Source organism: Vulpes lagopus, chromosome 11 (genome assembly GCF_018345385.1).
Source record: "Vulpes lagopus strain Blue_001 chromosome 11, ASM1834538v1, whole genome shotgun sequence".
NCBI classification, from domain to species: Eukaryota; Metazoa; Chordata; class Mammalia; order Carnivora; family Canidae; genus Vulpes; species Vulpes lagopus.
The window spans coordinates 21,693,663-21,710,107 of NC_054834.1; the positions used below are offsets into that span (position 1 = coordinate 21,693,663).

Consider the following 16,445-nt stretch of genomic DNA (forward strand, 5'->3'; position numbering starts at 1 on the left):
ATGAGCCACTCAGGTACCTCAAGAAAGCAATTTTGTAAGAAAATGTTATTTTAAATTTGATAACACAAAAACTCCAAATGATAAATGACAAAAATACAGGGGATAAAAGATTGTTTCCATTAACCTTTCCATTAGAAACAGGGAAAGGTGCATACCTGTCCTGAAAAATTATTCAAACACTAGTTTTTCTCGTCAGGTGTTTCTTAGCTTCGGGATGGAGCTGATAAGGAAAGACGGTCCAAAAATTGTATTATCCTGGGAGGAGGATGTTTGTCTATTAGTTAAGGACACCCTCTGATTTACAAAAGATCAAAATTAAATAAAGAAGTGATTTTAAGTATTAAAGATACCACTGAGGAGCGCTTGGGAGGCTTAGTTGGTTAAGAAGCCAACTCTTGATTTTGGCTCAGGTCATGATCTCAGGGACTTGAGATTAAGCCCCGGGTCAGGCTCCACATTCAGCAGGGCATCCGCTTGAGGATTCACTCTCTCCTTCTAACTCTGCTTCTCCTCCCAGGAGAGAGCACACCCTGTCTCTCAAGTAAATAAATCTTTAAAATGAAACATAAAAAACAAAATAAAGATACCACTGAATACAAGATGAGTTTCTTCTAAAAGTAACGCCTTCCACTACTTATGTAACTCTCCTGGGGTCATATGTTCTATATCCCAAGTGGCCTAATAATTGCTAATCATTGCCAAATCATTGGCAGTGATTACCAAGAAAGTACAGAAACAACAACTGTTCTTCACAGACCTGGCAAGGTAGTAATGGAACATTTCCTCATTATGTTTCAGACTGGGAGATATGAGACAAGGGCCCCAGTGCTCATGGGGTTAATAAGGAACTTCTCTCCGCTTCCACTCACCACCAATGACAAGAAACAAAAACAATCTTTACACAGAATTGAAACAACCAGCAAGGCCTATGGTACTATCCTTCCAATGCTATACACCTTAAGCACTATTTTTTGTAAAGGGTCATATATTATTCATTAAGTTAAAATATAACTTCATTTGCTCTACTGATAGTAAATATTGCCTAAATCCAATTTCAATTCTTGTGTTACCCATAGCCCCTCAACTTTTAAAATATGATCTATCTTGAGACAAAATAGTGTTAGAATCTGGTCCATTCAAAATCTTTCTTTTTTAATAGGATTTTAGAAAGATCTTTTAAATGTATTTTATCTCCAGGGAGAAATCTAAGATTTTATACATGAGCAAAATGCCAGATGATTAAAAAATTCTCATCTCAAATTCCAGACCTCCATTTTCTCTCCAATTGTCAATCCCTTTTTAATTTGTTCTGAACAGTACTGTCAGTCTGTTTGGAAAGCTATTCTAATTTAAGATTTCATTATCTCTGTTCTTCAACCTTTGAATGGCCTGTCACTTGTTATACGCATCATAGAAAGCTAGCCAAGTACACTTCTGATTTCCAGCCATCAGATTTACAGAGGAATTGAATTGTACACATATCCTTTCATACCGTACCTCTATGTTCCCTATCAAATTTCTTTTTAGAAGAAAAAAAAACAGTAATTTTTACTTGTTGTTCCCACTAAACAGTAAGCAAAAGGGTAGCAATAACTGTTATAATTATTATAACAATAATATAATTATTATAACAATAATAATTGTTGTTCATTAATAAACTAAAAAAATTCAGAGTATTTTCTTTTTAACTCTGCTCCCAACAAAATATGAAAAACAAAAAGGAATTTAGAACATTTAACAACCATGTTGCACAATATTTGATCTCTCCCTTAAAAAAGGACACTGAGAAATATCAGTTCTGAAAACAAGTGAAGATCTAGGATGTTCCTTCATGAGTTATAGTATGCTAGACCAAGTGCTGTGATTTATGTGACCTAAACATGGGTGTAGCCTTATTAGATGAGGTTTTATATTTAATTCAATACCAAAATTATGGGGCATCTGGGTGGAAAAACTGGTTGTGTCTGCCTTCAGATCAGGTCATGATCTCGGAGTCTTGGGGATTGAGACCCAAGCTGGGGTCCCTGCTCCTTGGGGAGTCTGCATCTCCCTCTTCCTCTGTCTCTGCGTCTGCTTCCACTGCCACTGCCTCTGTTCATGCTTTCTCTCTCCCTCTAATAAATAAATCAAATCTTAAAAAAAAAAATAACCACGTATGTTAAATTCTTTAAACACCTTTCCAGGTACTCTTTACTTAGAGAACATTCTTCATGAAGCTCCTAAGAACAGGAGAATTTCCATTTGGCCAAATACGCAACAATAGGAGAATTTTGTAATGAAATATAGTACAAGAGACATACAATACATCATTATAAGCTATACGACGTTTTATGCCCCAATTTTGGCTGACATGGTAGGATCTACTAAGACTGGCTGAAGTATGTAGATGTTACTATTGTCCTGTAGCACCGTAGGTGGTTCTGAGGAGGCAAATCTGTAATGCTATCCAGGGCTATGGAACAAACTAGTATTAGGTTCTCACCATATAAAGATGTTTGCTAAGTCCAAGGAACTGCAGAAGAGGAGAACCCAGCAAGAAAGGTCTCAAAAACCCATAAAACCTCTCCTCAAAGAAAAAGTTTAAATTATGTCTAAGACCCATCATCTACCTAGCCGGGCCTTAAAGCCATCCAGCGGAGCAACAAAGATCTTCCTTTCCTTCCCCCTCCCCTCCTTGTTTCTCCCTGGGGAGGCAGGGGGTAAAATTCAGAGTGGCTGAGAAATGCCCACCCTCTTGGCCCCTTTCTCTACTATGGGCTTTCTCATTAGCTCTCATCTAGGGTAGGGGAGGAGACTTAATACTAAGTCAAATTGGGAATTTGGGCTATCATGTGGCAATACACATTTTAATTTCTGAATTGAAACTTTTGAAACTATTTTTAGGACTTCAGGGACCATAGCTACTTCATTATTATAAAGTCCCCAGGAAAGTCACCATCATCCATAGTCATTCACTGAAAATGTTTAGGAGGCTAACAAAATAAAGTTAGATTATCACAACAAACCATGTGTCACACTTGTACAACAAAGTGATTCCTATAGAACACAAAGTGAGTTACAAATTTTATCAGAAGTATTGTGCCCACTTGTCATTAGTATAAAATTTTCTCAACAAAGAGATGATGTGAATTAAATGAAATATACACTTGTGTTAATGTGACATGGTCATTTAAAATGGAAAATATTGGGTAAAACAAATTTTGTTTAGAACATGCCAGAAAAATTCTGCTAGTAATAATGAGTAGTTGTCAAATAACATGGCAGGTGATGAAAAAGACAGAAGCAACCACCGTCATACGTGTTCACATAAAGGAGGGGAGTGAACCTTATAAATCAGTTCTTAAGATAACTATTATTTCTACCTTATTTTTAATGAGATCTATGGATTTTTGTAATTCCAGATATAGTCATGGGTTAAAATATCCCTCAAGTTTCAATTAAGGGACAGAGATCCTTTGCAAATTGAACCAGGAACAGTGTTTCAAAATGTAATCAGACTGTAGTGTGCACAAAACAATATTATCTGCACAGAATGGTAAATCATTTGTCAGCACCATCTTGGACACTGGGCACCATGATTGAATGACTAGACAATCAGGTTGTAATAATAAGTCTTCTACCATCTTTTAAATGTGACAAAACAAAAATGAAACAAAAACCACACTTCACTAACTATAAATTTCAATCTCTACATCTGCAAAGCCTACATATCCACAAATAGCATAGGGAATTCTCTAGGAAAATCATCAATTTAATCATTGCTATGGAGGGTTAGAATTGAAAATTCATTGTTGTTCTAATCAAGTCACATCTGTTGAGTTCAGTGGAAATTAATTGCTTTCCAGGGCACAAGTGCTTCAAAGGGAAGTACAGAAACCACAATTCTGAATTAAAAATGAAAAAAAAAAGTGGGGGTTGTAAATCTAAATATAGGAGGCAAGTATTTCTCAACTATTGTATTTCAGTACAAAGTATAAAATATCCAATTTAACTTTTTCATAGCTTTTTTTTCCTTATTCTTTTAAACTCTGAATTTAAGACTATAGTATTTTTTTTCTCAGGAAATAAATTTGGGTTTTAGGCATCCCTGAGTGCCATAACTAAACACCATTGACTGGGTGGCTTAAATGAGAAATTTATTTCCTCATAGTTCTGGAGGCGTAGATCAACGTGACTGCCTTTTTGACTTCTTGTAATGGCATTCGCACTGGGCTTGTAGACAATTTCCTTCTTGTTATGTCTTCACATGAACTTTTGTGTGTGTGCATGTGCGCACACATGTGTATGCATGTGTGTGCACGTGCATATATCATAACCTCTTTGTGTGTGTGTGCGTGTGCGCAGATGTTAGAACCTCTTCTTTTAAGGCCACCCATCCTGCAAGATTTAGGGCCTCAACTTCATCAACTCATTTTACCTTCATTACTTCCAAACAGCTCCCATATGTCTGTGTCCTCCCAAAATTCCCATGTGGAAGCTCTAACCCCCCCACCATGTGACAGCATTAGTAGGGGGGTCTTTGAGAAGTCTTCAGAGATAGATGAGTTCATGGAGACAGAACTTCGACAGTAGATTAGGGTCTTCATATGAAGAGGAAGAGAGATCAGAGCTTGTGTTCTCTCCCCATGTGTGCGAAGAAACGGTCATTTGAGCATAGAGCAAGATGGTGGCCATTTGTAAGCCAGAAAGAGAACCTTCTCTAGGAACTAAATCAGCTAGCACTTTGATCTCGGACTACAGAGCCTCTAGAACTGTAAGAAATAAAATATCTACTGTATAAGCCACTCAGTCTAAGGTATATTGTTAAAGCATACTAAACTACAACAGTAACAGTAAAAATCAGTCTTTGCAGTTATCCATTAGGCTACACGTGACAAGGCCTCTGTTGTCTTATTCACAAGGCCTTCCTTTTACCTATTTTATTTTTTTTAATTTTTTTTTTTATGATAGTCACAGAGAGAGAGAGAGAGAGAGGCAGAGACATAGGCAGAGGAAGAAGCAGGCTCCATGCACAGGGAGACTGATGTGGGATCCGATCCCGGGTCTCCAGGATCGCGCCCTGGGCCAAAGGCAGGCGCCAAACTGCTGCGCCACCCAGGGATCCCTTTTTACTATTTTAAAATACCAACTCCCCACTCCTAACCCAGGAACTACCTAACACCCTTCCCTGTTTTTATACAAAATATTTATTATTCTATCATACTGCCCATTCTATTGTTTATTTGCTCATTTTATGCTCCACTTCCATCCATTACAGGCAAATTAAAGAAAACATTCTATAATTTTTCTACTCATAAAAAAAAAAAAAAATTTTTTTTCTACTCATAAAAAAAAAAAAAAATTTTTTTTCTACTCATGATATGTATTGAACATATAAGAAACTAAAATTAGTAAAATTTCACTTATTAGTTGCTTCTGAGGTAATTCAATAATACCATGTTTAATAAAACTAAAGAGGTCCAAGTTATCTCATCTTGAATGTTCCTAGATTTCTATACATATATAAGACAGTTTATAATATTTTACCTCAAACTTTTAATACTGCTTTATTATAGAAGTGTATTTTGCTTAGTACATATAAATATAATCTATATTATTTGGTATTTTGAGAACAGAGCACTATTTTGACTTTTGTCTATAGGTTATTTTTTTCCTGAGCTATCCTATAAATAAAATATTTGTTAAATAATATGCCAAATACAGATTGAAGATATTATACACTCGTGAGATAACTGAGATTGAAATCTATCAACAATCATTATGGTCAATATAATTTAAAAGAAGAGAATGCATTTTTCAAAATCAAACAGTATGTGAAAAAAAACAATTAGGTCTATAGTTGATAGCTCTTGTCCTTTTTAGTTAACTTTTTAAAATCCATCTTGGTTATATTCAAACCAGCTACATTCAAAGTAATCTACCTTATTCCTATTAATCATTTTAAGTTACACCAAGTAATCCTATTCCCCAAGGCTGCATTTCCTTCAGATCACTTATTATCCAAGAATTCACAATTTTACTCTTTAATTTTAGGTTTTTTTTTTTCTATTATTCTCTTAAAGATTTTATTTATTCATGAGAAACAGAGAGAGAGAGAGAGGCAGAGACACAGGCAGAGGGAGAAGCAGGCTCCATGCAGGGAGCCCGACGTGGGACTCAATCCCAGGTCTCCAGGATCACACCCTGGGCCAAAGGAGACACTAAACCACTGAGCCACCCAGGTTGCCCATTTAATTTCAGTTTATTAAAAAAAAAAAAGACATATGGGACAAACTTCATTTCTAAAGCTAAATGCAATTTAAAAAATAATACTATACACTGAAAGTAAATATTATACAAATACCATGTAAAGTTTCTTCTCTTACAAAATGTATCTGGTGAAGCAATACTATAAAGTAACATCAGTCTAGTGAAATCTCTTCAAAGGGACTATAATTTGGAAAAAAAAAAAAAGATAGACTTGTGAGTACATACACTCCTCATGAATCCAGCCTTTTGCCTAAAAGCACCAAATATTTTTTTAAAAGATAGTTTTCATCTATCTTTACAACTGTTGGACCTGTAAAGTCATACAACCTTATTTTGAGGATGCCAATCAACTAAAATATTAAGTCTCTAAATCTATGGAAGAGATATTGCCCACTCTGTTATTTGTTGGAATAACAAAATAAGTTGTTTAAAACAAATGAAAGTTATTAATTGGCACTCTATAATTAAATAGTGTCCATCTCTTGGAACAGATTACTTGTTAAAATTTATGAAAATTGAAAAGCTATCTAATTGTCAGCAAAGGCAGGGCAGCTCTTTCCTCTAATTTTTAAACTGACATTTGAGACACTGTGGCTATAAAGACAAAATCAACATCAAGACAGACTGCAATAGGGATCCCGGGGTGGTGCAGCGGTTTAGTGCCTGCCTTTGGCCCAGGGCACAATCCTGGAGACCCCAGATCGAATCTCACGTTGGGCTCCCGGTGCGTGGAGCCTGCTTCTCCCTCTGCCTATGTCTCTGCCTCTGTGTGTGTGTGTGTGTGTGACTATCATAAATAAATAAAAATTTATAAAAAAAAGACTGCAATGGCAGTATTAGTAATTTTAAGTAGTTCAATTTATAAAAAATATCATTAGTAAAACAGATGAGACTTTAAAAGACAATTCCTGAAAATTCTGTCTTCCTTTATCAAAATGAATACTCCCTTGTGATAAAAGTTTCTTTCAATTTTTAAAATGGAAATAATTGCCTTGCTTACATTACAATATAAGGACAAAAATATTGAGTACCTGAATATGTTATGCAATTTGGAGTTACTATTTTCTCTTATTACTGTAAATTCTTTTGGAACTAGAATATGTTTATAAATATAAATATCTATTGATAAATGACTAAAGAGCATTCTATGAAGAGAGCTCCTATACCTGAATCTAAAGTGATTTAAGGGTCACCTGAGTGGCTCAATGGTTGAGTGTCTGCCTCTGGCTCAGGACATGATCCTGGGGTCCTGGGATTGAGTTCCACGTCGGGCTCCCTGCAGGAAGCCTGCTTTTCCCTCTGCCTGTGTCTCCGCCTCTCTCTCTGTCTCTTATGAATTAATAAATAAAACCTTTTCAAAAAATAAATAAAATGATTTAAAAAGTAAGTTCTGTGACTAAAACCAAATTGTCATAATATTCAATCCTTCTATTACTAGTTTCTACGTTGTTATTGTTAACAGTCCAACAGATAAATTAGATCTGAAAATTAAGTATGGTTTCAAAGCTCTCTAAATTAAAAGTACCAGAGTGAAATTCTCAAAAATGAACACTTTCCAATAGGGTTCTAATTAAATGTACTATTCTAAAACTTTAAATATATCAATGAGCAAAGATAATCACATTTCAATTCTTGGGACTTTAAAAAGTAATTGCCTTTTAGAAATTAGAACATGAAATTCCTTATGAGAATATAGTCACACATTGTCTCAGTGAAAGAAGAGGCTGTTTCCCTTCAGTTAAGCCTTCAATTAAAGTCAGCTTTCACATTTATTAAATTCAGAAACCTAGAACAATCCTGTAAATCTGCTATGTTCCAATGAACTGCAAGAATACCAGTAATTATTAAATTTCAAGATCTTGTTGACATTTTTTATTTTACTCCTGTGTCATTTACTCACACAGCACATCTCATGGAATATGAATTTTAAAAGAGTAGAGGCCAGGCAAGGTCAGAGTCTTACTGATGAGATTTCAGCAAAGGGGAGAAACCAATATTAAGATAAATGAGACTAAATAAATAATCCAAGACAGAGTTTTTTACCTTCTTCTTTTATTTATTTTAATTTTATTTATTTATTTTTTAATCAAGACACATTCCCAAGCATGTCTTAGGACTTCTGGAAACACGTATTTAAATATTTTATCTTTTTTTCAAAATCAAAGTATTTTGTATTCCCTAAGATTATTAAAATCATCTTCTGTAGATATGTGCAGTTTACTCTAAACTGGAAAGAAAAATACTTTTAAAATTCAAAACTCTTTTGCAATACACTAAAAAAAAAAGGCTTGGCTTGTGTATGCCATGTCACACTTAATATTATTTTAAAAATTATCTTTAGATGACTTTAAATATGAATGCAATTTAAAAGGAAAAAATCAAATAAAGAGGGAAAAAAGAGTAAGAAAATAAAGATTCTCAGGCAGAACACATTATTGTGGACAATTCAGGATAACAGAAGAGTTAAAATTAACTCAAATGTACAATATCAGGAAGTTCAATTATCATAGTGACTAAAAATATAAAGATGGGAATTAGACTTTATCTGAAGTTTTACCCCATCCCTTACTAATAATATGGCCTTTCCTCAAAGACTGCTTCAGTTTTCCCCTTCTTCAAAATTACCCAAACTATGTTATAGTAAATAAGGGAAATATTACATTAAAAATGGTTAGCATGGAGTCAAGCAACTACTCAACTCAAAAAACTGGTGTTATTAAATGAACCGGGCCAACTGAACTGTGGAGTCTTTCAGCCTCTGTTGTTCACAATAGGTATGCACAAGGAAACTTAGTAGGCTGGTAAATTAGGCAGTAATGATCTAGGGGAAAAATGAGATGTATTTTTGCATTTACTTCTCGAACCTGTCATTGAGAAACTAAGCAAGGTCACTTGGTCTTTATTTTGTCTGGGTAACCTACTCTGGAAGGGAAACCTTTCTTCTATTTGCAGTCTTCTTCTAATACTTTAACAAGAATCTCTAAGTTGAGAAATAAAGCAAGTTGAAAAGCAGTGTGAAAAATCTCATTTGGACCATTAGTTCCTGCATTTAAAGTTATTCTATAGGACTATGGCCCCAAACTGTTAATCATGATTAGCTTCAGGAGGTCCTATTTCTGGAGACCTTAATTTTCTATATTAAATATTTATGTTATATTAAAATTTGCCACCATGGTAAATGCTTTTTAGAAAGGGGGGATTTTTAAAAATGTGTCAAATACCCATAGCCTTCCTTGAGAATGCAATGAAAAATTTGAGGATTTCTTGACGCTCCCTATTAGATTTCCTGAACCGCAGGGAAATTTTTCTACAGAGAGAGGAAAAAAGAAAAAAAGATTTACTGCTCTTTAGGAATGGGAGTGAGAGAAAGTATGAAGAGCCTCATTATTTTGTGCCTCTGAAGGTAGGGAACTGGCTGAATAGGCCAGTGGGGTAACTGAGTCTGTATAACATACCGGTCTGAAGTGCTGTCTCATGACCAGGAAGTAAGCTCCAGGCCATAGAGGGGCACCTCATGTGCCATACACACCAGGAACTATGCGCAAGGCCTCTTTCCAAGCCTCACCAGTGAAAGGTGTTCATGCCCAGCAAAGAACAGTGCTGTGGCCCACTGGCTCTTGCTGCCCTATCAACCTTGGGGAGAATTAGGGAGAACCAGCACTCAGGCAAAGCTCTCCAAAGCACCCATTCCTACCTCCCCAAACTGCTGGATCCACAAGCAAGCAGATTCAAACCTTGCTATTTTTCTTTTCTTTGGGAATGATAAACAGCAATCTATGGAGTCGCTCAGAGAATCCATCTTGTCTGCTAATCCTGGACAGACTTCCTCTCTAAGAACGTAGGTGGTGAAGGAGCCAGGGTTCCATTCATGCCCTATTTATTTCAGTCATAGTGGTTCTTGCTTTAGTTTCTTTTACATACAAGTTCTCCATGTAAATATATATTCTATTTTTTAAAATATTTTATTTATGTATTCATGAGACACAGAGAGAGAGGCAGAGACACAGGCAGAGGGAGAAGCAGGCTCCCTGCAGGGAACCCAACGTGGGACTCAATCCTGGACCCTAGAATCACGCTCTGAGCCAAAGGCAGATGCTCAACCGCCGAGCCACCCAAGCATCCCCCAAATAAATATTTTGACAAAGTATTACATAAATTATTTGTGTGCACTTATGCTATGTAAAATCAGTGACTTTGAGTATCTTCTTAATAATACTGATTTTTAGAAGAAAAAAAAATCCCCAAATATGAGGCAACAAAACAGAAATACAATAATGACAGCTTTGTAACAAACTGAAAACACTGACCCTGGCCTACAGTTTCTTCAACATAGTAATACAGGTCAAAAAAACAGTACCAAGGATATCCGTAAGAGTAGGACAAAAAAATATTTTGACTCAAAACTTCTATATCCAGCCGGTATGTTTGTTCTTCTAATGTGAATTCAACAGAAAGATACAATCTTTAAGTTATAAGATTATTTTGTTGGCATACCAAAAAAAAAAAAAACAACTGGTGATAAAAAATCTGAAATGAATACAGATGAAATATTTTTTGAAGAATGAGTATCATATAGCTCAGTATGATCTGAATAGTTTTAACAGTTACAAAATGTAATTGCAAGTATCAAGAGAATTCTTTTAAAAAGTACACAATAAGCCAAGTTAAAAGAAAAAATCTGAACTTAAATCCCAGGTAATTCCTAAAAGGAATTCGCAGTAGTGCTGTAAGTCTAATGTTTAATTCTCATGTAACAATAGAAACTACCTATACACATCATTTTGTTTCTATTGTCAATAGTGAAAGATCATACATTTAATATCTTAAAAGAACTGATAGGAAAAAAACATTATATATTTTTAAAAAATTAAAAAACAGAACACAATAATTTGATCAAGATGAGATTTGTTATGAAAAGAATGACACATGCACTTCAAATTCTCTTAATCAATCTCAGAGTGAATCCAAAATACAAATCATCATTTATTTTCTTAGTCCTGTACTCAGTCCCCTGTGCTTAAATAAACTTCAATTGTAATGAACAGTAACAATAAACAATTAAATAGTACCTACTACTAGGCTGGAAAACAAGTGGATTAACTTACTTTAACCTCAGTCATCTTTTAGGTTAGTAATCTTAACCCCATTCTACAGGTGAGAAAACCCTTGCCCAGAAATTTAAAGGATTTGTGAGAGAAAAAATACTGCATGTGACGGGGCGCCTGGGTGGCTCAGGCGATCAGGTGTCTACTGCCAGCTCAGGTCATGATCCTCGGGTCGGGGGTTGGAGCCCCACTTCAGGCTCCCTGCTCAGCGAGGAGTCTGCTCCTCTTCCTCCCTCTGCACACCGCCCCCCTTCCCTGCTTGCGCTCAATCTCTCCCTCTCTCTCTCTCTCTCTCTCTCTCTCTCTCTCTTTCTCTGTCTCTCAAGTAAATAACATCTTTTAAAAAGTACAAAGATCTAGTTTTGAACTCAGGCCACCTGGCTCCAGACCCCACGCGGTTCTGGGTATCCAATCACCGCACAGCCTCTCTACTTAAGGGGAACAGAAGAAACACACTTTAAAGATCTCAAGTGGTCCCTTCTTCTTACCCGTTACTTAGGCAAGAAGGCAGAGTAGGAACTGCCTAGAGAATGGTGGACCCGGAACACAGAGGCGTGACTGAACAAGGACCCTGCTCTCTGGGTCTCGGGTGGTCCTCGTCCATGCAAACTGCCCTCGGGGCAATTCCTCACCAGCTTCCAGGCTCTGCCCTTACTAACAGAGGGCATCTCGGGCCCTGGCCCAGGCCCTGCCCTGTCCGCCTAAGGAGCTCCTTCCCTCTCTTTCTCTCAGTGGAGCCTTCTCAGCAAGTCTTCCACTCAGTGGTTCTCCACTTTACTCTTTCTCCCACATTCATCTTGAGCCCACAGTGTACTGGGAGGCACGTGCTTTATCTATAAGCTGTGGTGAGGCAGCCAGACACATACACTTAAGATGTGGGTTTTAAATCTGAAATGTACCGCTCTCTCCCTTTACACTTTGTGTAAGTATACTTGCATTATAAACACTTGTGCTATGTAATTTGGATTTTTTAAAAACCCAATCTTACTAATTTTCAGTTTTGATGGCCATTGGGAAGGCAGAATGACTTCCTCAACAATGGGGTGGAAGGACATCTCCAAAGGATGTGGACTCTCCTACAAATATTCAGGGTGCAGCTACACGAACATAAACTGCTCATGAAAATCGAATTTCTTTTATAGGGAATTGAGCACAGAATCTTACAGGAACTAGTAAGAATCTTACAGGACACTTAAACAAAACGGCACCAAATCAGAGAACAAAAACAGACAAGACCGCGGTATTCCAACAGCAGTTCAAATCCGTTTACTTACAGCCCTCATAGATGTCAGTGGGGATATGGACTGCTGCATGTTGATAGGATATCTGTCGTCCAAAATTAGCATCATCAATAAAAACAGGTTTTATCCTCTGGCTGCCTGGCTCACTCTCATTTTTTTCAGGCTGTATTAGAGAAGACAGACAATAAAAAGAATGTTACAACTTAAGATAACAGATACTCCACATTCATTCTTCATTTGACAAATGCACAGTCTTCAAAAAAAATAGATGTATAAGAATATTTAAAAATACAGTACTGGGATGCCTGGGTGGCTCACTCGGTTAAGCATCTACCTTCGGCTCAAGTCACAATCCTGAGTCCCAGAATAGAGTCCTATGTCTGGCTCCCTGCTTAGAGGGGAGTCGGCTTCTCCCTCTGCCCCTCCCCTGCTCATGTGCCTCTGCTCTCTCAAATAAGTAAAATCTTAATATATATGTATATGTATATATATATATATATAGTACCATGATGACATCTAACTAGACTTACTGTGCTACTCATTTTGCAATATATACCAATATGAGTAATTGTGTCATACACTTGAAACTATTATGCTATATATTAAGTATATCACAGTAAAAAAAAGAAACCCCGTAGAAGAAATATTGTAAAAAATAAATAAATAAGTAGAATACAGTACCATGATGACATCAGGTACACAAATTATATTCGGGTATCAGAATTAGCATTATCTTTATATTATTCACATTAAAATCTAACTTCTCTCCTCATTTCTTCAATGTTGGAGTCACTCAGGATCATCCTAAGGACACCAGAGCTTTTTCACACAGTACTTATTAAAATATGCATTTACAGAATGGAATTTATTCCTTTAAATACAATTGAATTAAAATTACCCCTCAATATAAATTTCACTATCTATGTTACTAAAATTTTATATGCAGTTGCAGACAATTCTTGGCTTGACCACTTATGGTAAACATGACTGCCAAAAGCTAGCAATGAAGGATTATTTTGTATCATGTTCCCTTGATTTTTGCAAGCTTTCCATTTGTAAATTTTTGTTTTGTTTTGTTTTAAAAATAAAGTATACCAAAAAAAAATAAAATAAAGTATACCAGAAAGGATCTTCTGTAACTAAGCACAATTACATCCTAACTGCAACCATTTCTGTCTCCTGAGGTAGCAGGTAAGCTCCAATCAATAATGATTCAAGAAAAGCCCATAGGAGTTTAAGGTTGAAGATTAATTTTCTACCTATTCAAACTAGGCTTTTGATACTGAATTAGCTTATGGCCCTCCCCTGGCAGGAAAAGAGAATCACATTCATTTATCCAAAATGTATCTCTGTAATGTTTTTGTTGTTTTTGCTAATTATGTTAAATATTTTTTCAGTTCAAATACAGTTATTTTAAACTCTGCCCTTTTTAAATTTTAAGTTCATACTTTTATTTTCAACTCAATGTTAGACACTGTTTTCCATCTTCCAAAGGTAATCTCCTCAAAACCAAACTGAAAAAAACAAATCAAATTGGACTCTTTTTGGCAGCACACTACAGTGATGATACAAGTGATAAACAAGAGAAAAGACATAATTGGACAACCAGAAAATTTCCTAAGAAGGCTGGAAGAAAGTGCCAACAACATGAAGTCAGCAGGTTTACGAAGAACTAAATGCACAACTGTCCATACAGCTCTGAAAACTTAAATGACTAAAGAACACATTAGTATCCTGAGATATTTAGAGAAATGCCATTCACTATCTAAATCGGGAAACAAGTTAAATGTTCAACAATAGCACGTCACAATTATCAGAGATACAATTGTGTGTTATTAAGTAATATAAATGACTGATTACATTGGGAATGCACATATAAACTGTGTTTGTAACTTTAAAAAGGAAATGTTAAGCAAAAAGGAGGAAAAAAGATCTATTATTTTGAGAGAAAGAGGTAGAGGGAGAAATGATGGATGAATACAGAGTAAATGGTACAAGCACTATTGTTGGTTTTATAGTTATGAAATATAACTATGTTTCATGTTTGTGTTCTCTTGCTTTTTCCAATAATACAATGAACATGTGATTGTAATGAAAAAATGTTAATTTTTGTTTTACGTCCTTTGTAGAGTGCTATTAAGCATTATATGATTATCTTACTAAAGTAAAAGTTGTTTCCTCTGAATCCTCTCACACTTAAAAATAGCAAGTTTTTTATTTTTATTTTTTTAAACACCAAGTTTTAAATACACTTTATAGAGATTCTTACACTTTTAAATCACCATATAAAGAGCTTTTAGGAATAACTAAAACAAATAGGTAGTTTTCAAAATAATTTTTAAAAATTAATAATGTACTTCTCAATTTTCTCAATTTGTATAATCATGTATCAGGACTAGTTTTAATGCACAGTTGGTAAGTATATAAAGAAAAAAAATAATACAGCTTCTCTCTGTGGTTCTCCCTGTTGTAGTCTCCATGAATTATTTTCATGAAGATATTAGACTTTCTAAATGTACCTCATTTATTTTCTTAAACCTACGAAATTACTGTGACTTATGATGATACCATCACTAGCTATGTCTCTGCCCATCTTGATATATTATGGCATTATATGATATAATGAAAATATAGCAAATATTAGATACAAAAAAAGTGAGAAAAGGAATTTGAAGAAAAGCTTAACATATGTTGTTTAATATGCTAATTAAAAGTTTCAAATAAATTCTCCTGCAATTGAAATTTCCTATTTACCAGAACATACAAGAAGAAAAAATAAGCATATCTCTTTCCAACATTTTCCCCCATAAATTTGTCTCTTGAATTCTACAGACTACCATATATAAATGTATACAGAGAAACTGAATGGGCCTACTCTAAAATATAATTGAATGCATTTATTAGAACACACAAGTGAAACATGATAAGTATGTTTCTCATACTATTCATCTCAATATAATTCCAGTCATTAAATAATAGATTAGATCACTCAGAGACCCAAGTACAAGCCAGTTTTGAATGGGCAGGCCATTCAATTTCACAAGCAGTACATATTAGCAAATTTAATTTGGAAAGGCAAAATAATAAGTCTGTGACAGACGCAAAAGGCTCTTGCATATTTAATATATTGATCTCAAATGAAACATTGATAAAATTGGTATTTATACTAATATATTTGTTTTTAATATCTTGTTACCTTTATCACATGAACTTAAAATGTAAAAAATATTCTATTGATAAAATGTTTATTTTTTTAACTGATAGCAAAATGTTTAGAAAATAAAAGCTTATATATATTTTACCTAAATTGCAATAGAAAGTATCTTAATCACTGTCACAATTCACATTGCACATGCTCAACTAGAAACTCTGTTCACAATCATACCATGGTTAAGTTCAGCTTCCTTGCTCTCTTATTTTTCTGTGTTCCATAACACTGTGCAAGTATTAGTTGATACTGAGAAAGAATGGTTCACTGAGACTCTCTATGTAAGTAACACAATTGGTATTTCGATCTCCCTAGTGAAAAGAGTTAAATAGATTAGTTCTTGTGTAATGATCCAAATACTTACATAACTAGAGACTATAGCCTGGTGTACACTTCTCCGGTATGTGTTTTAAAATTTCTGACTCTAAACACATCTTTTTCTTTTTCATAACTATTTCATAGATATTTTTATAATAGAGATCTGCAACTTTAACACAATATAGCCATAACTGATTTTAGATATTTATTTATTTATTTATTTAGTTAGTTAGTTAGTTAGTTTTACTACTATTCCCAATATCAAATAAAAATTTGGATATATGCCCTTTAGGCATGTTATATCATCCAATATAAATAATTACC

At 34.9% G+C, this 16,445-nt stretch overlaps 1 protein-coding gene across 7 annotated transcripts in view; it reads right to left on the bottom strand.

Moving 5' to 3' along the window:
- The window catches only part of CACNA2D1 (calcium voltage-gated channel auxiliary subunit alpha2delta 1), a 477,825-nt gene that overhangs the window by 163,997 nt on the left and 297,383 nt on the right, over window positions 1-16,445 (bottom strand). For all 7 annotated transcript variants that reach the window (XM_041722688.1, XM_041722686.1, XM_041722687.1 and 4 more), the window contains exon 6: window positions 12,629-12,758. In XM_041722688.1, coding sequence (XP_041578622.1) covers window positions 12,629-12,758 — 130 coding nt within the window. The remainder of the gene's footprint in view (window positions 1-12,628; window positions 12,759-16,445) is intronic.